The sequence below is a fragment of the Pezoporus flaviventris genome, unplaced genomic scaffold (genome assembly GCF_033815535.1).
Source record: "Pezoporus flaviventris isolate CSIRO_AGI_PZ_B2104156 unplaced genomic scaffold, CSIRO_AGI_Pfla_v1 ptg000017l, whole genome shotgun sequence".
NCBI classification, from domain to species: Eukaryota; Metazoa; Chordata; class Aves; order Psittaciformes; family Psittacidae; genus Pezoporus; species Pezoporus flaviventris.
The window spans coordinates 35,073-51,321 of record NW_026892565.1 but is presented as its reverse complement, the minus strand read 5'-3'; the positions used below and the strand labels follow the sequence as shown (position 1 = coordinate 51,321).

The 16,249-nt window shown below is 48.3% G+C and overlaps 1 protein-coding gene across 1 annotated transcript; it reads right to left on the bottom strand.

Annotated features, from left to right (window-relative positions):
- Positions 1 to 306: 306 nt before the first annotated feature.
- LOC133270025 (plexin-A2-like) lies at positions 307 to 15,977 on the bottom strand. The gene is made up of 10 exons (XM_061454833.1): positions 15,850 to 15,977; positions 15,069 to 15,215; positions 13,588 to 13,747; positions 13,109 to 13,212; positions 8,208 to 8,307; positions 5,419 to 5,609; positions 4,943 to 5,112; positions 3,069 to 3,281; positions 2,324 to 2,474; positions 307 to 1,431 (listed from the first exon to the last, which is right to left on the bottom strand). Exons 1-10 carry the CDS (start codon positions 15,892 to 15,894, stop codon positions 1,336 to 1,338), a joined length of 1,377 nt encoding a protein of 458 aa, XP_061310817.1. The 5' UTR covers positions 15,895 to 15,977; the 3' UTR covers positions 307 to 1,335.
- Positions 15,978 to 16,249: the final 272 nt, after the last annotated feature.

Sequence of the window (16,249 nt, the reverse complement as noted above, 5' to 3'; positions counted from 1 at the left end):
CACTGGCCACAAGAACACGTGCCAGTGGGGCCAGCAAGGAACTGAATAGAACGACACGCCGAGACAGAGACAAGACAGCAGCGCTAGCTGGCCGTGGAGTGCTGGTTAAGGTTTTCCCTTGCCTAGAGCAAAGATCTCTTTCTCAGTGGAAACACACATTCTGGGCCTGACCCTGGGCAACACTGCTAATGTTGACTGAGAACCTCTAAGCTGTGCTCATCAATTTGGCAAGTCAAACAGAAAAGCAAGAAACATCTCATCTCACTGCACCGAGTCTTTTCAAGTATCACTCACTGTAAACATGGCGGGGTTGTTGGTTTTTACTGCAAGAAATCAGAGGTGCTGCCAGAAACCCCCCAAAACCCAACCCAGGAGCCCTGCCTAACAGGGAGAGGGCAGCCAGCCCCTTCTGCTCCAACTGGACCAGCAATGTGCCAACTGGGTATGGCCATGGCCGAGGGTGCTGCTGGCTCACCATGGAGGCTGGCAGACAGCAAGATGGGATGGGGGAGAAGGGGAAAGCATTTAAAATCAGGTCTTTCCTCATTCAACAGAAAGTGGGATTTAAAAAATATATATATATTGACACTATATAAATACATAAAGCTGGATTTCAAGACAGATTGGATGATCTGATGGTTTCGCAATTCAGGTAAAGTTCCTCTTAGAGCCTCTAAGTTACTCAGCCACTGAACTGTTTTCTTGCTCAGCTGCTGTTTTACTTGTGTAAAAAGGTGTGGTGCAAACTTGTGCTCGTATTTCTTGATAAGATCCCAAAAAAGAAGAACATTTTGGTTCTCCAGACTTCCCAATTGGCATAAGAGTCCGTTCGCAGGATGCCTGAGCCGTGGCCTCAGGAGTCTCTCGAGGACAGGAGTCAGAGCTGAACCTTGTTCCTTCTTGCCAGGATTTTCTCTGTGGCCTCTGTGATTTTTGCTCTATTTCTCTTTTTTTTTTCTTTCCGTTTTTTTTTTTAAAAAAACCTTTAAATAAAGTTTTATTTTCTAATATACATCAAACAATTTTCATGCAAAGCAGCAGTCATGGAGACATCCAGACTTTCCAGGTTCCTTCTTTCCATGTATGCTTGAAAAAAAGATCCATCTTGATTTGACTTGGATTGAGATGCTTTGTATTTTTTCTCTTCCTGCCTTTTCAAGCCGGATCCTGTATGATTTGGAACACGGTCAGTCCTTGGGCCTGTCTCCGCTCCCTCCAGAACAGCCCTCATATTTATACGTGTCCAGTGCCTTCCTTGCTTGTTCTCCCTCTGAATTCCCGAGAGTCTGTGCAATCCTCTGCCCTTTGCTGCCGGCTGAGCACCGCAACCCTTCTTCAGCTCTCAATAGACATGGCACCTATGAGTTGCTCTACTTTGTATGCCAGACGCTGCCTACGTGCCTGTTCATCCTGCTCCAGAGCCCCAATGAGCTGGTACAGAAAAAGGAAGAGGAAAAAACACAAGAGAAAGAATCAGTGCGTGAGAGGGGGAGGTGGAGGTGGGTGGGCAGCAAGATGTGAGCAACTTGAAATGGGGATGTGTGAAACTTAAATAACAAGCAGCAAAGCAATGTGCTGAGCGCTTCACCGCAGCTGTGCCACCCATTTGTTGGACTTCTCGGTGCAAGAAAAGCATGTTATCATGCACCACCATCATTCCCACTCTTGTACCTTGGACTCTACATTTCTTGTCTCATTTAGCAGGAAAGTAATGAGATTTTTAAACCCTCATCGAGTGGCATTGTATTACAAATGCATCCATGCAATTAAATGACAAACCCCTTCCTTTTAATGGGCATAATGGCAAAATCGGTTCGTCTTATGCTGAAATGAAGGGGTGGAACAGATGGTGAGAACTTGGTTTCAAGTGATGCATTCATTAAAGGCACTCACACTGCCAGCAATTCTTTGCAAACACGAGTCTGCGTCACTACAACATGGGATTTGTACCATGCTGTTCCCAAAAGATGGGGATGTTTCTGAGGAGCTTCACTGGGTCATGACGATTTTCCACTGCATTTAAGAGGGGGCTGCGCTGGGTGTATGCCAAGGCTGAGGAATCCAGTTGCTCCCACAGTATTTTAGATATCAAATCTTATGGAAAGCATGCTACAGGCATGGCCAGGACCAGAATCTCTATGTGCATGAACAGAGCAAGGCAGCAGTGGTGCAAGCTACAGCTGTGCTGCATCAAGGACAAGGAGGAAGGCACAAGGGGGATTGTTGCACATCCCAGTACTGCACAGAAACACGGCTCCTCTCCTATGCTGTGTGTGCACCACAGGGCAGCATCACCTCTGTGCCTACCCCAGGGGACACCCACCTCCTCACTGTACTTGCTGACGTAGGAGTAGATCTCGTTGAGCGCACTCAGCATGTTGAACTCGACGGAGTGCAGGCGCGACTGCTCGGCGAGGTAGGCATTCATGTCCTGGTCACTGATGGCAGGGAGCTTGGCGATGTCTGCGTAATACCTGTGGGAAGAAAGGCTGTGGGAGGCCATGGGAAACTAAAACTGTCCCTCTTCTCCTTGGGATTGAAACTAAGACTGCAGGGAGAAGGACATTGTTTTGCTTTATGCTTACATCTAGCAAAACATGATCCTGGTCTGGAAGAGGCTCCAGTGTCTGAAGAGGCTGACAAGAAAGCTGGAGAGGGGCTTTTAACAAGGGCGGGTAGGGACAGGCCAAGGGGAATGGCTTTAACCTGCCAGAGGGGAGACTGAGATGAGCTCTTAGGCAGAAGCTCTTCCCTGTGAGGGTGCTGAGGCGCTGGCACAGGGTTCCCAAAGGAGCTGTGGCTGCCCCATCCCTGGCAGTGCTCAAGGCCAGGTTGGACACAGGGGCTTGGAGCAAGCTGCTCCAGTGGAAGTGGTCCCTGCCGTGGTTGGAACTGGAGGAGCTTTGAGGTCCCTTCCAACCCAAACCTTTCTATGATTCTGTTCTATGAAGTTGAAAACAAGAGCAGTGATGCTCAGCAGGGCTGTGCCTCCAGCTCACTGCAAGAGCCACCCTTGCATCATCACCCACCAAGGGTAAAGCTGCTTCTCCCCATGTTCTGCTGCTCACCTCTCCACCCAGCTCTTGTAGCTGGGGATGTCCTTGGCGTACAGCAGCTTGTTGGAAGGGGAATCCTTGCCCAGGCGGTGCTCTGAGGTGGAGCATGAATCCATGAAGGTCTGAGCCACAACAGAGAGGCAGGCATCTGTGATGCTGCCTTTGTGGATATCAAACACAAACTGGGGGTTTTTGATGACGTTCACCCAGAATCGCAGAGGCAGGCTGTCAAGAAACCAAATTAGATGTTAAAACAAAGACTAGGAAAGGACACGTGCTGCAGTTTGTGTTCCCAAGCAGAATGTGAATGGTGGGAAGCAACAGTAATCTGGCCAGGAGCTGGGCCAGGCCCATCCAACACCAGTTAGCCCACTGCCGCCCAGACTGCTTGTCATGGGTCATGCTATGCCTGAGCAGTTCCACCAGGAGCCCATTAAACTGAGTTCATTAGAGCAGGAGCCTATGGCAGGGCTGAGCTGCTGCCTGGTTACTCCACAGTCCATCATCTGCTAAGCGGTGCAGCAGGCATCAGAGGCTTTGTCCCCAAATCCCGAGGCCTTTGTAATCAAAGGGGAATTATTATTCCTTTTTTCTTTGCCTGTATAGCAGGATCAAAAAAACAGCTGCTGCTTTCTATTACCTTTCAAGTCTCGGCTCTCTCCATCTATTCAGCTAGCTGCACGGAAGACTTAACCCTTGCTGCACTTCAGGCAAGCAGCTCAACCACATCCCCAGCAGCACAGCTCTACCGACCCCCAGATCTCTTTTCCAAGCCATTTGCTTCAACCTGCTCCAGTGTCACAACACTCTCCCCCCCCCCCCCCCCCCCCCTTTTCCCCAGTAAAATTCCCATTTGGGAATGCTGCAGCCAAGCAAAGTGCTCAGCAGAGCTGTTAGTTCAGAGACCAAATTTCTGCCCTTCTCCTGAGCCTCCCATGCCCTGGGTGCAGAGGGAAGGACCAGGGCTCTGTGGTCTGATGGCTCTGGCAGAGCAAACTCTGCTGGTTGACACTTGCTTTTTTATTGCTTTAAGAAGTCTCATCTTTTCTTGATGATTCAAGAGTTTTTATCCAAATAACTCCTTCTTTTAGACTATCAGTAAACAGTTTTTAGCCTCCTGCAACCTTAGCAGGGAACCCAGCTCTTGCAGCCACAATGGTTAGAGGCCTTTTAAACCACAAGGGACTTAGGTTTGAAAATACAAATTCTTCAGGGAGCAACCATTTGTGGTGCCTTTATTTTTCCTAACCCATGTTAAATTTCTAACCCACAGAGCTTTTAATCCTAAAATAACAGCAGCGGTGTAAATGTGAGAGCTCTTATTGTTTGGAGGAGGCTGAACCTGGCTGCAGTCTATGCTGGCTCCTTCCCCCTTTGCCACCTCCTTCTGCTGCCCAAATCCTCCAGCTGCTGCCTGAAGTGATGGGGAAGATGTAGCAGGCACTGAGCAGCCTGTGTTGGTATTCATGGTGGTGCAGGCAGGGTGGTGTAGGCAGGATGGTGCAGGCATGGAGCAGACTTTGCAAACCCAGTGATATCCAAAGTCCATGAGTGTGGATCTACAACCTGAGGACAGTGCTCAGGACCAAACTGGGTAGAGGACCCAGAGACACCAGAGTCTGCGGTTCAACACTGCACCAGGATTTCAGCTCATGTGTACACATGGGGCAGCATGATCCAGGAGCAAACCCCACGGCCATATACCCATGGGGCACTGGGGCAGCAGTGGTGCTTGTTGAAAAGCATCAGCATGACTTCACGGTACATTCCATGCTTTGGAGATATGGGACTTGGTTGTTCCCAGCCTTCGTGAAGCTCTTCCCTATCTGTTTTTCTCTAGCACACAAATAACTGTGCCTCCTTCCACCCTCTTCCTCCATCCTTACCAATTGCTCTTCCACGTGTGCCTCACGTCTGTGTCATGGATGCCGTGCTTATCTGCCTGCTCATCCAGGAAATCGAACATGTACTTGATGGCGAGCGGGAGCGCGCTGCCACGGTGCACGGTGCTGAACAGTGTCTCGAACAAGTCATCCACAAACTTCTGCAGCGTACCCTAACGGAAACAGCAAGGGAAGAGGTGACAGGAGGGATGGGCAGCTGTGGTAGCAAGGGGGATGCCAGATGGTGTTACTAGCTCTGCGCAGCCCCATAAAGTGCCACCATGGACCTCAAGGTATAAGTAAGGTCAGGGTCTTTACCAACACCGGGGGAATGCTCCAACCTGTAGCCAACCAACCCAGGGTCCCGGGAAAGCCCGACACGAACAGCCACCCCCAAGCATCATTAGGGGCCGCAAAGGCGAGTGTGTATAGACGAATCTCCCTGTATACTTCTCAAGGGATCTGGTGCATGAAGTTACCTTTGTAGCTAAGAGCCTGGTCAGGTAGATCTCAGACACCATCTTACTGCCCCGGTCCCCTTCCTTCTGGTCTCCGTGGTCGTGGTTTTTGACCAAGTGCCAGACCTTGACACCACTCTCCAGGTCGGGGGTGATCATGGGGGCCCGGGAGCGCAGGCTGTCGGGGCTGCCGGTGTAGCGGAAGGTGGAGTCTGAACAATGGGAGGAGAAGTCAGTCACGCTCATAGCAAACCCCTTGCTCATTTCCCTGTGTCTTCTCAGTGATGCCACTATGCTCACTAATGCCAGAGTCACCCACACTGGCTTTTGTATGGGGTAATGAAGCATAATTCCACTCAGGCACCAAGAAAATATGGTGTCTGCCAAAGATACATGTTGGTCCTATCGAAGAATGGTTTGGGTTGGAAAAGACCTTGAAGCTCATGCAGCTCCAACCCCCTGCCACAGGCAGGGACCCCTTCCACTCGAGCAGCTTGCTCCAAGCCCCTGTGTCCAACCTGGCCTTGAGCACTGCCAGGGATGGGGCAGCCACAGCTTCTCTGGGCACCCTGTGCCAGCGCCTCAGCACCCTCACAGGGAAGAGCTTCTGCCTAAGAGCTCATCTCAGTCTCCCCTCGGGCAGGTTAAAGCCATTCCCCCTGGCTTGTCCCTACATCCCTTGTCCCAAGCCCCTCTCCAGGTTTCCTGAAGCCCCTTCAGGCACTGGAGCTGCTCTAAGGTCTCCCCGGAGCCTTCTCCAGGCTGAGCAAGCCCAGCTCTCTCAGCCTGGCTCCACAGCAGAGCTCCTCCAGATCTCAGAACATGAATCACTGAATACAGTCCCTCAGATTCCAGCCCTTCTGTTTTCATACTCAGACATGGGACTTTCCTGCTTAATGCACAACCTTTACTTATGTAAACTCAGTAATCCAGATCCATACAAGTTGTAACTTGCTCTCACAAATCAATCCTGGGCACCAGCTCCTGCAGCACCAGAGTCCTGACATCTGTAATAACAAGCTGCCCAGCACAACCAGCACAAAGAGCAGAGGAAACTCTGTTCCTGGTATTGAGGCTTTCATTAGAGCAACAAGGGCTCCAGCTGAGCACCAATGCCAGAGCCCGAGGCCAGTCCTATATCCCAGCCTCCCATCCAGCCTCCCTGTGGTCCCTGCCTCTGCCCTCCTCCTGCAGAGAAAGGGAGCTCAAAGGGGAGCAGACAAAGGATTTTTCCCTTAATTGCTAAAAAACCATGGAGGGATGTGAGATCTATTTAACTTCCCAAAGAATGTGCCTCCCTGGATCCCATCCACAGTGTCTTCAAGGCAAGACCCAGGGCTGAGTGGCACAAAGGTGTGCTGCTGGGATTTTTTCTCTCCCTACATTTCTTTGTTCCCTGGGAACCCTGTGCATTTGCTCAAGTTTAGCCTCCAATTCCTTGCTCAGCCTCCTCATCAAGAGTAAGGGGATCAATCATAAATCAGCCGAGGGAAATACAGAAGTCATTATGAAAGTAGCTAGATTTTCATCCCTGATTAAGGCTTAGATAAATGAGTACTCCAACTGATATAATTAAGGAGACAGACAGGGGGACAGCTAAGGAAGCATCTAGGAATTCTATTTTTAAACATAGCTCTGTGCTGATATATACTGGGGGAAGTAAATAAGTATCTCATTGAAATTCTGTCGGCACAATTAGAAGCATTAATCTTACGCATGAGCAATGATAGTTCATATTGGTTGCTTGCAAAAGCTTTTCCATCTGACACAGACCACTGAGCACCGAGGATTCGGGTTGTGTGACCCAGCCTTGACTTTTCCATCACCTGAAGCATGGGGAGTGCTGGGCACATGGGTGGACAATACCTCTCAGGGAGAAATGCCTTTTCTCCTGGCTTTTCCCTAAGATTCTCCTGTGAATGGCTCCTCAGAACCCTTCAATAACGTTATTTTGGGAGCTCTAAACAAGAAGAGGAGATGGGGTTTGTCAGGGGACCTCTCGTTTGTGGAACACTCTGTAAATTGAGAGATAATGAAAGATCAGCACACTGGAGATTTTGCCACTGCTGCCTTTTATGGAAGTCTATGATTACTATTATTGTGGGTTTAGTGCTATAAATGCACACCTGGCCCGTCACAGGCTCATTTACAAAGGCTGCAGTGTCTTCAGGGACCCTCTGTGAAGAGCTGAGCCTTGCTATTATGCAAATAATGAATTCCCAGGTGTGTACATCCCTGAACATTGCCATTTCCCATCTTTGACCCATTAGTTAAGAATTCAGGATCCTCCACTTAGAGAGCAATAGATGAAGGAATCAGGCTTTTCTCTCGTAGCCCTGCTTGTATGCAAGGGACACAAAGCTGCTTTCCTACAGCATCCAGCCCATCTGAGCCAAAAGCCTTTCCCTGGGCTTTTCCAAGCCCCACATTTCCAACAGCTGCTTACATGCTTGGCATTTCTTTTTCCCTCCTCTCAGTTCTCTGGTCTTTTTTTTGCTGTTCTGCTCAGAGATGGAAAAGCCTTTCCAAAAACACAGCAGCCAAGGACATTTTGCTGTTTGGCACCAGAATGTACATTCATCCTGGCTGACGTGGTGCGGTTGAGGGAAGCAGCTGCTCTTTCTCAATCGAATTCCCTTAAAGTGTTGCCCCCCTGCATTAAAGGCAGCTTCATTACCAGCACCATCAAGATACATTTTCAAGTAAAGCTGCAAGCTCCAGTCTGGCTCAAAAATGTGCAGTGCAGCTGGAGCAATGCTCAATCGCTATACATGAGCCATTGTTTCCCAGCCCTGAACTCTGCTTCTTACCATATCTGCTAATAGATGTCCGGGATATACTGGCAGAGGCAGGAATATTGTAGGAGGAGGTCTGCTTGGGAACGAGAGCCACAACTGAGCGGTCAGATACCTGGAGAGGCAAAGAAAGATCAGTGAGATCCACCATTCACACCGCGAACACCAGCTGCTCCTCCTGCAAACGCAGGCATGAAAGTCATAGCATCATGGAGCCATCTGATGGCTTGTCTTGGAAGGGACCTTAAAGCTCCTCCAGCTCCAGCCACAGGCAGGGACCCCTCCACTCGAGCAGCTTGCTCCAAGCCCCTGTGTCCAACCTGGCCTTGAGCACTGCCAGGGATGGGGCAGCCACAGCTTCTCTGGGCACCCTGTGCCAGCGCCTCAGCACCCTCACAGGGAAGAGCTTCTGCCTAAGAGCTCATCTCAGTCTCCCCTCGGGCAGGTTAAAGCCATTCCCATTGGCCTGTCCCTACAGGCCCTTGTCCAAAGCCCCTCTCCAGGTTTCTTGTAGCCCCTTTAGGCACTGGAGCTGCTCTAAGTCTTCCTGGAGCCTTCTCCAGGCTGAAGCTGCTGCTCACGCTGCTGGGGATGCAGCTCAGGACATAGGTGGTTGCTGGGCTGTCAGCGCACATGGCCAGGTCATGGTGAGTCTCCAAGACCCAGCCTGGGCTCTGTGCTGGGTCAGCAGCAGCTCTGCAGCAAGGGACTGAAGGAAAGGAGTGATAAATCAAAAGATGTACTGAAGATGTTTTTGGTCGTTCTGATTTAAGATTATGTTTTATCCCATAAAAATGAGCATCTCAAGAATTGTTGTGATCCAATTAAAGTAACAATGCAGAGGGAATAAAAGGGCTGTAATAACGTTATGGCCCATAAAACATTCCTATTAAAACATTTTTTATTTTAGCAATTTTTACAAACTTTAAAAGTTTGATTTACAGCTGAGCAAATCATAAAGCCATCTTTCAGGGTATTAAATTCAGTCCCTCTACTGCACCAGAGAAGGAATTAAATGCTGGGAAGTCAAACTATAAATGAACATTAGTGCTAACAAGATTTTGTTATAGCAGATTTTAGTAGCCATGCTTAATTTTATCCTCCCTATAAATCTAGTAGTCACTGGAAGTTTTTTAACTCATTTCCCTTAATTAAGGATCTGCAGGTTTCAAAGGAATGGCCTAAGTGTCTTTTAACATTGAACTTGTGGCTTGTGGTGCAGCACAAGGGAGCAGAGAGCAGAGGCACCACAAGTCTGCTCTTAGGCAGAAGCTCTTCCCTGTGAGGGTGCTGAGGCGCTGGCACAGGGTGCCCAGAGAAGCTGTGGCTGCCCCATCCCTGGCAGTGCTCAAGGCCAGGTTGGACACAGGGGCTTGGAGCAAGCTGCTCGAGTGGAAGGGGTCCCTGCCTGTGGCAGGGGCTTGGAACTGGAGGAGCTTTAAGGTCCCTTCCAACACAAACCATTCTGTGATTCTATGATCTTACAGGTGATGGACCCACTGGGGCCCAGCCAACAAATCATTTAGAGAAGCTGCACAAAAGAAATGCCTCTTTGTGCTGGAGAAATGCTTCTGGAGCTAAATCCTCCATTATTTGCCAGGAGCCCTGTCCCTACACATGGGGAAGCTCCATGGCAGCATCTGGATTTTGCTGGCCCGGCATCATCCTGCTCTCTCAGCACAAGGATGTTTGTACATCTGCTGCAGCAAGGTGACCTGCACACAACAATTTCACCACCTTCAATGCTCCGGGTTCCATTCAGATGAAAGGTTCCATGTAAATGTGAGTTATTATTATTGCTAGTGACAGTGGAAATAATAGTCCCTTGTGTTTCCCAGTACAAAAGTCAGTTATTTTTAAGCAAAACACTTCAAACACCTCTGTTACTTCCTCTTCTGCTCCTGCCTCACTTCATCCCACTGATTAAGTCAACAGTAGAAACAACCAGGGGTGATACTATTTTCTTAGGCTGTTACTAGCTGTCACTTCAGTTCCATTTCACTAGGGAGAAACCCTAGTGTGCCGGCAGCCCAGCATGTTCCCACAGAGGCAATAGCTCCCTGGCCACTGTGTTGGGATCTGTTTCCACCAGAGCTGTGGTTAACTGGGAGAGAAGCAGCATTACAAATTACATACACACACACACAGAGCACTCTCACTCTCTAAATTTTGGGTTGAATGGCTTTTGCCAGCTAAAACCCACCAGCGTGCAAATGAGCATCAGATGTTACACACATTCACTTCCCATCTTGCTCTGCTGTTGCTACTTTCCCATAAAACCCCAGGGATGCCTGGGTTGAAAAAGAGCTGCCTGGCTCTTTTACAACTTTATAAATATTCCAATTCTTCTCCAAGCTGGAAACATGCTGTGCAAAACACCTTAAAGACAAGAAACCCCAAACCCAGAGCAGGGAGAGCAGTGGTGCAGAAGCCCAGATGAGAACACTGAGCTTGCGTGGGGTTGTGAGGATGCGGTGAGGATGGCAGCTCCACATTCACACCACCCTCGGCTCCCAGGTCTCATTTCCCACACATATCTTCCCTCTCTGCTTCTAATTTCTCATTTAAAGCAGTTTTCTAGTCTCTCAGCCTTTCCCAGCTCACAGTGGCTGACAGGTATTCATGCTCTGCTGCCTAGGAGTTAACCCTGCGTGAGCCACTGTAAATCATCTGATATTAAATCCAGTGTTTCATTTTTCTTGAGTAAAGCCACATGGGGTGAGACTCTCCCATGGAGTTTTAATAGGCATGAAACCAGAAGGATGCTACACAAATGGAATACAATTCCTTACAACATAGCTCTGGAGAATTTAACAAAGAATTACACCTATTTAACTTAACACATCTATATTTATAATGGAACAAGTAAGCAGCAGGGATACAGTTCTCTCTATAATTCTATAAGGTGGTTCAAAAATGTTACAGAAAGATGAATCTTTTTCTCTAAATCCAATCTAGTTTTTCATGTGAAGGCTTCCCATGAAAAACAGATTTTATCAGTTGATGCAGACGTATATTGGATTTGTCATCCTAAACATAGAGAAACCCAATGTAACAGTGTCAAAATCCTCTTGTAGTTAAATCACTGCCCTCTGCAGAGCCTCAGCACCCTGCCCACAGCACGGTGAGCAGGAGGAGGCTGCTTTCACCTCCAGCTACTGCATGCAAATCCAGAAACCACTTTGCCTTCAGATCTGAATACAGACAATACAGCTCTGAATAAAAAATGATGAAAGCTTTACCTTTAGGTATTAGGCATTAGGGAATGACTTGAACCATACCTGCTTTATACGTAGCACACCTATTAAGCAGTGAGACAGTAGCCTTTGATACTCAAACGATTTTCAACCCTTTTCTAAGCTATGCCTTTGCCCACATCTTTTAGTCTATAGTCCTGGAGCATCTGTATTTTGATACCTAATAAAAACATCTATTGCCCAAACAGAAAAAAAACCAAACAAAACCCTGGTAGGAATACCAGAAAAAAATCAAATATTGCTGTTTGGCTTTGGCAAAAGCTCTGCCTCAACAAGATTTCTGTTGCAATACAGAGAACTTGGCTTCTTTTTAATGCATGAACTAGCTCTGCTGGGCTGTGTAGAGCTGGGGCCAGAGTGAGGAGAGGACATGAGCAGTTGGTACCTATTCAGATGCCTGGCAGCAAACTTTTGCTGTGTTCCAGAGCAAAAGTGACATTCAAATGGCAGGAATAGCTGCAACATCTTGAGTGCTGGAAGGATTTTGTTTATTTTAAGGGTAAATTTGTGGCTTGGATTTCCCCACAGGCACTGAAGTAAAAGGACTCCCTCCCCTAGCATCCAACACACATCAGACAAACACGGCTTTCACTTGTGTCTTCCTTAAGATGACTTTTAAACATCAAGGCATAATCAAGCCTTGCTGCTTCCCTGCATATTGGTTAATCCCTTGTAACTGTCAGGTAAAACAGATTTCAGAAACAACGGAGTTAACCTGCACAACTCCTATGACATTTTATGGTAATCTGTGTTTAAATCCTTTGGGCAGCTTGGAAAAGTCGACCCTCCTGGTGCTTTTTTAGATGTACTTTGCATATTTATGCCACTTTCTCTGCCTCACTCCCTGATGATATGGCTCCTGTCAATAGTGGCTCACATTCAACTTACACAGCATGAGTCATGCTGATGGACTCGAGACAGTGTATAAACAGGGAAAGATGCCAGATTAAATACTTAACACTTCTGTGCAGGTAGTGATGGACAGTAGTAGGTTACAGGTGCCAATTAATGCAGTTATCCTCTGTTGCAGACAGGCTTTGATTCTCTTTAACCAAAGCCTCCCCAGCTCCATCATTACCTCTCTTTCCATCTTTCCCAGCCTATTAGAAGCCCTTTCTGACAGATGCATGCCTATCCAGAGCAGCCTAGGCTCAGGCATGCAGCCTTTCCTTCTTCACTCCTTGAATGATGCTCAAGAGCCAGCACATAGGAAGCTCACAAGTACGAGAGATGAGCTGCTGCTGCAGCCTGTGCTTTGCATCAGGTCGTGTTGTGTCCGCAAAGCTCTGGAGGAAGGCAGAGACTCCTCTTCCTTCCCTGCCTCAGAACCCCATGTGAAGACCTGAGCCACGCAGACCACCCTTCCTCTGGCCCTGCATCTCCAGCAGCAGCAGCTCAGCCATCACCACTGCTCTCTGTGTCTCACTAGCACAGCTGATGGGTTTAATTTAGCCAATTTTCAACCCTGCTAGTTTCTCTAAGATCCATGTCAAGGTTGTTTTCCCATCTAATGCGTGAGCACATTGAACCCTTCTGGTTTATCATACAAATGGGACTTCCCCATCTGTCTTGGTAGACAAGATACTTGGGAATTAAATCTTTCCTTTTCTTTTCTCTTAACAGTGTTCTGGGAGCTGTCTGCTGGGGCTGCTTTCTTACCTGATAATGCATCAAGGTGTTCAAGCGTTTCCAATCTCCTTCGATCTTGGTGGTGATGTCTTCATCTTGCAGGACCACACGAGCTATCCGGCCCTGCCGCCACTCTGCAGGAGAGGCAAGAAACCAGACAGACATATGGTCAGAGACAGAAAAGATACTAAAAGGCTCTATCTACTTTTGAATAGTAACTACTAGACAGATAAGCCTTTAGAAAAGCCCACTTCCCAGGAAGAGACACCAAGATAAAGCTAAATTCTCAGCAGAGTGAAGGAAGCTTCAGGAATCATTTGCTCTGTGGTCAATGGAGCTCCCTCAGAGCTCAAAACCTATCTGTCAGGAGCACAGCCCATGCTTTCATTGGGCTGAAACATATATGGTGTTGTGCAGTCTGATCTCTGGTCTTCAAGCCCTGCAAAATCCACCCAGAATCACTGATCAACCTCTCTAATCTTCCCCATCTATGAGGCAAGGAAGCTTACCCAAGTCCATATCAACAGCTCTTGGCCTCTGAGAGTATGGGACATTTTTGTATACTGCATCAAGGATCTTCTCTTTGACTTGAGTGATGGTATCACAGTTTAGCACCTTCACAGGGATCTCTGGACTGTTCTCATTATCTGGGTTCACACAGTTTAGGATCTGGAAGGGAAGGAGAACCGCACCATGGGCTTCAGACAAGCATCCAGGAGAACTGTAACCACATGTGTCAAAACAACCTGACCTCATAAAAAATCCACTGCATCCGTAATTGTATCTAGTATATCTTTGATTACTGAGATAGGAGTCCTGGATGTCCAGTATCTGCAGGGGGCCTATAGGGATGCTGGGGAGGGACTCTTCATTAGGGACTGTAGTGGTAGGACAAGGGGTAATGGGTTAAAACTTAAACAGGGGAAGTTTAGATTGGATATAAGGAGGAAATTCTTTCCTGTTAGGGTGGTGAGGCACTGGAATGGGTTGCCCAGGGAGGTTGTGAATGCTCCATCCCTGGCAGTGTTCAAGACCAGGCTGGACGAGGCCTTGGGTGAGATGGTTTAGTGTGAGGTGTCCCTGCCCATGGCAGGGGGGTTGGAACTAGATGATCTTAAGGTCCTTTCCAACCCAAACTATTCTATGATTTTATGATTCTATGTCCATTTTTACCTGCTAGAGGGAGGTCAGTGTACAGGAAGATAAAATGCTCCACTCAGACCCTACCTTCCAAAACCTTATCTCAGGCTATTTCTACCTGCAAATTAGGCATGCACCTCAGTTGAGTGAGACTTAATAGCACTGATAACATTTAAGCTTCATGGTGGTGTCTTAATGCCCTGGGTTCAGCAGTAGCAGTCATTTTTCTCCTTCTTGGTAGCTGGTGCAGTGCAGTGTTTTGACTTTCGGCTTGGGAACAGAGCTGATAACAAGGGTGTTTTGGTTTGACCAAGGACTTTGTGAGCCTCATGCTCTGTCAGGGAGGAGGGGAAGCCGGGAGGAAGCAGAGACAGGACACCTGACCCAAACTGACCAAAGAGCTATTCCATACCACAGCACGTCATGCCCAGGATGTAACTGGGAGTTACCCGGAAGGGCTGGGGGACTGCAGGGTTGGGGGAGGTATGGGTCAGAGCTTGGTCGGGCTTGGGGGGCGAGTTATCGGTCGGCTGGTGCTGAGGTGTTGTATTCTCTTCCCTTGTTATTTCCTTTATCATTATTATTATTGGTGGTAGCAGTAGTGATCTGTGTTATACCTTAGTTACTAAACTGTTCTTATCTCAATCCGTGGGAGTTGCATTCTTTTTGACTCTCCTCTCCGTCCCTCTGGGAGTAGGGGGAGGGCAAGAAGGGGGGGGGGGGAAGTGAGTGAACGAGTTACCTGACTGGGTTTAAACCACGACACTTAATTACAGACCTAAAGGTCACAACAGCTCAAGTGCAAGCAGAGAGAAGTAATTCAATAGCAGCTCTTACAGTGATCACTCACCAGAGTCTTGTACTCAATTTGCTGCCGGATCAGCTTGTCCTCACTAAGTGAGTAACGAGCTTCTCCTGTGATGGCATCAATTGGGCCTTTCTCCATCTGCTGCTTGATGGCACAGTAGAGCATGAAGAGCGGTTCCCCAGCACACTCCTACACAATGAGACAGACAGCAAAACTAACACAGAGGTGAAGGTGAATCTCCTTCAGGGCTCCTGGACAGCACAGCAGGTTTTGCACATGATTCATAGTCTCATTGACTCAACCTTTAGCACATGTGCAATCTAGGCTCAGCCTCCAGCAGCTTTTGGGGAAGACAGCCAAAACCACAAGCTCCATTGCTCGATGGGTATGTTGTCTTTGGCTTGGCAAATCTCTATAGAATCTATATGGCTGTAAAAAAACAGCAATTTGAGATCTTGATCTCCTCATTCACTCCTATGAAGCACATTCTTTGGGGCTTCAAAACCATAAATAAAGTTAAGAAATATGAAAGCCCAGGCATGGAGGTGGGAGTGAGAATTTCTCCCAAGTACTAAAGAGGCGCAACAGAAACTCCACTACATGGGAATGACACCACATTGAAGAATGCTGAGCACAGAGGCTGTGGCAGCTTGACTCAGCCCATGTAACAGCATCCCTGGGTGTAGGTGTCCCCGGAGCAAATTTCCATCTCCCGCCTCCCCTCATTTGACTTGGAGCCTGACTGAAGAGTTTCAAGTCCAGATTCACCCTGGGGCAGACAGCAAAGCAGCAGCAGCAGCGTCTCAGCTCCATCCCTCCTTACCTTGAGAAACTTGTGGAGGAGGAAGGCAAACCAGTTAGTCAGCATCTTCTCAGCCACCGACTCAGTCCTAGGGAAGCCAGGAGGACACACACATTACATACTAAACCAACCCATGCATCAGAGGCCCCAGATCTCCCTGGCTACACCCTGGCACCGCTCCTGTGATGCTCTGGACCAGGGCAGGATGTGGCAAGAGCTGTCCCCACTCAACACACTAAGCTGACAGCAGCTTGCCCAGCTGACAGCCCATCAGAGCCCTGATGGGGCTGGTGACAGGGAGCCTGGTGACACTCTGCTCCTTGCACGTGGTGCAAATTACAGCCTAGCTCAGGAAATCACTGGGATTTGCAGCAGTTCCTGGCAATCAGGGAGAGCTGAGTGACAATGGCAGGGAAATTGC

Bases quoted from the DNA above. Each gene is read 5' to 3' on its own strand.
- LOC133270025 (XM_061454833.1), bottom strand. From the start codon at position 15,894: ATGCTGACTAACTGGTTTGCCTTCCTCCTCCACAAGTTTCTCAAG. The intron at 15,216-15,849 runs GTAAGGAGGGAT...CTCATTGTGTAG, and splicing joins TCCTCCACAAGTTTCTCAAG to GAGTGTGCTGGGGAACCGCT. The intron at 5,113-5,418 runs GTAACTTCATGC...TGTTTCCGTTAG, and splicing joins CCAGGCTCTTAGCTACAAAG to GGTACGCTGCAGAAGTTTGT.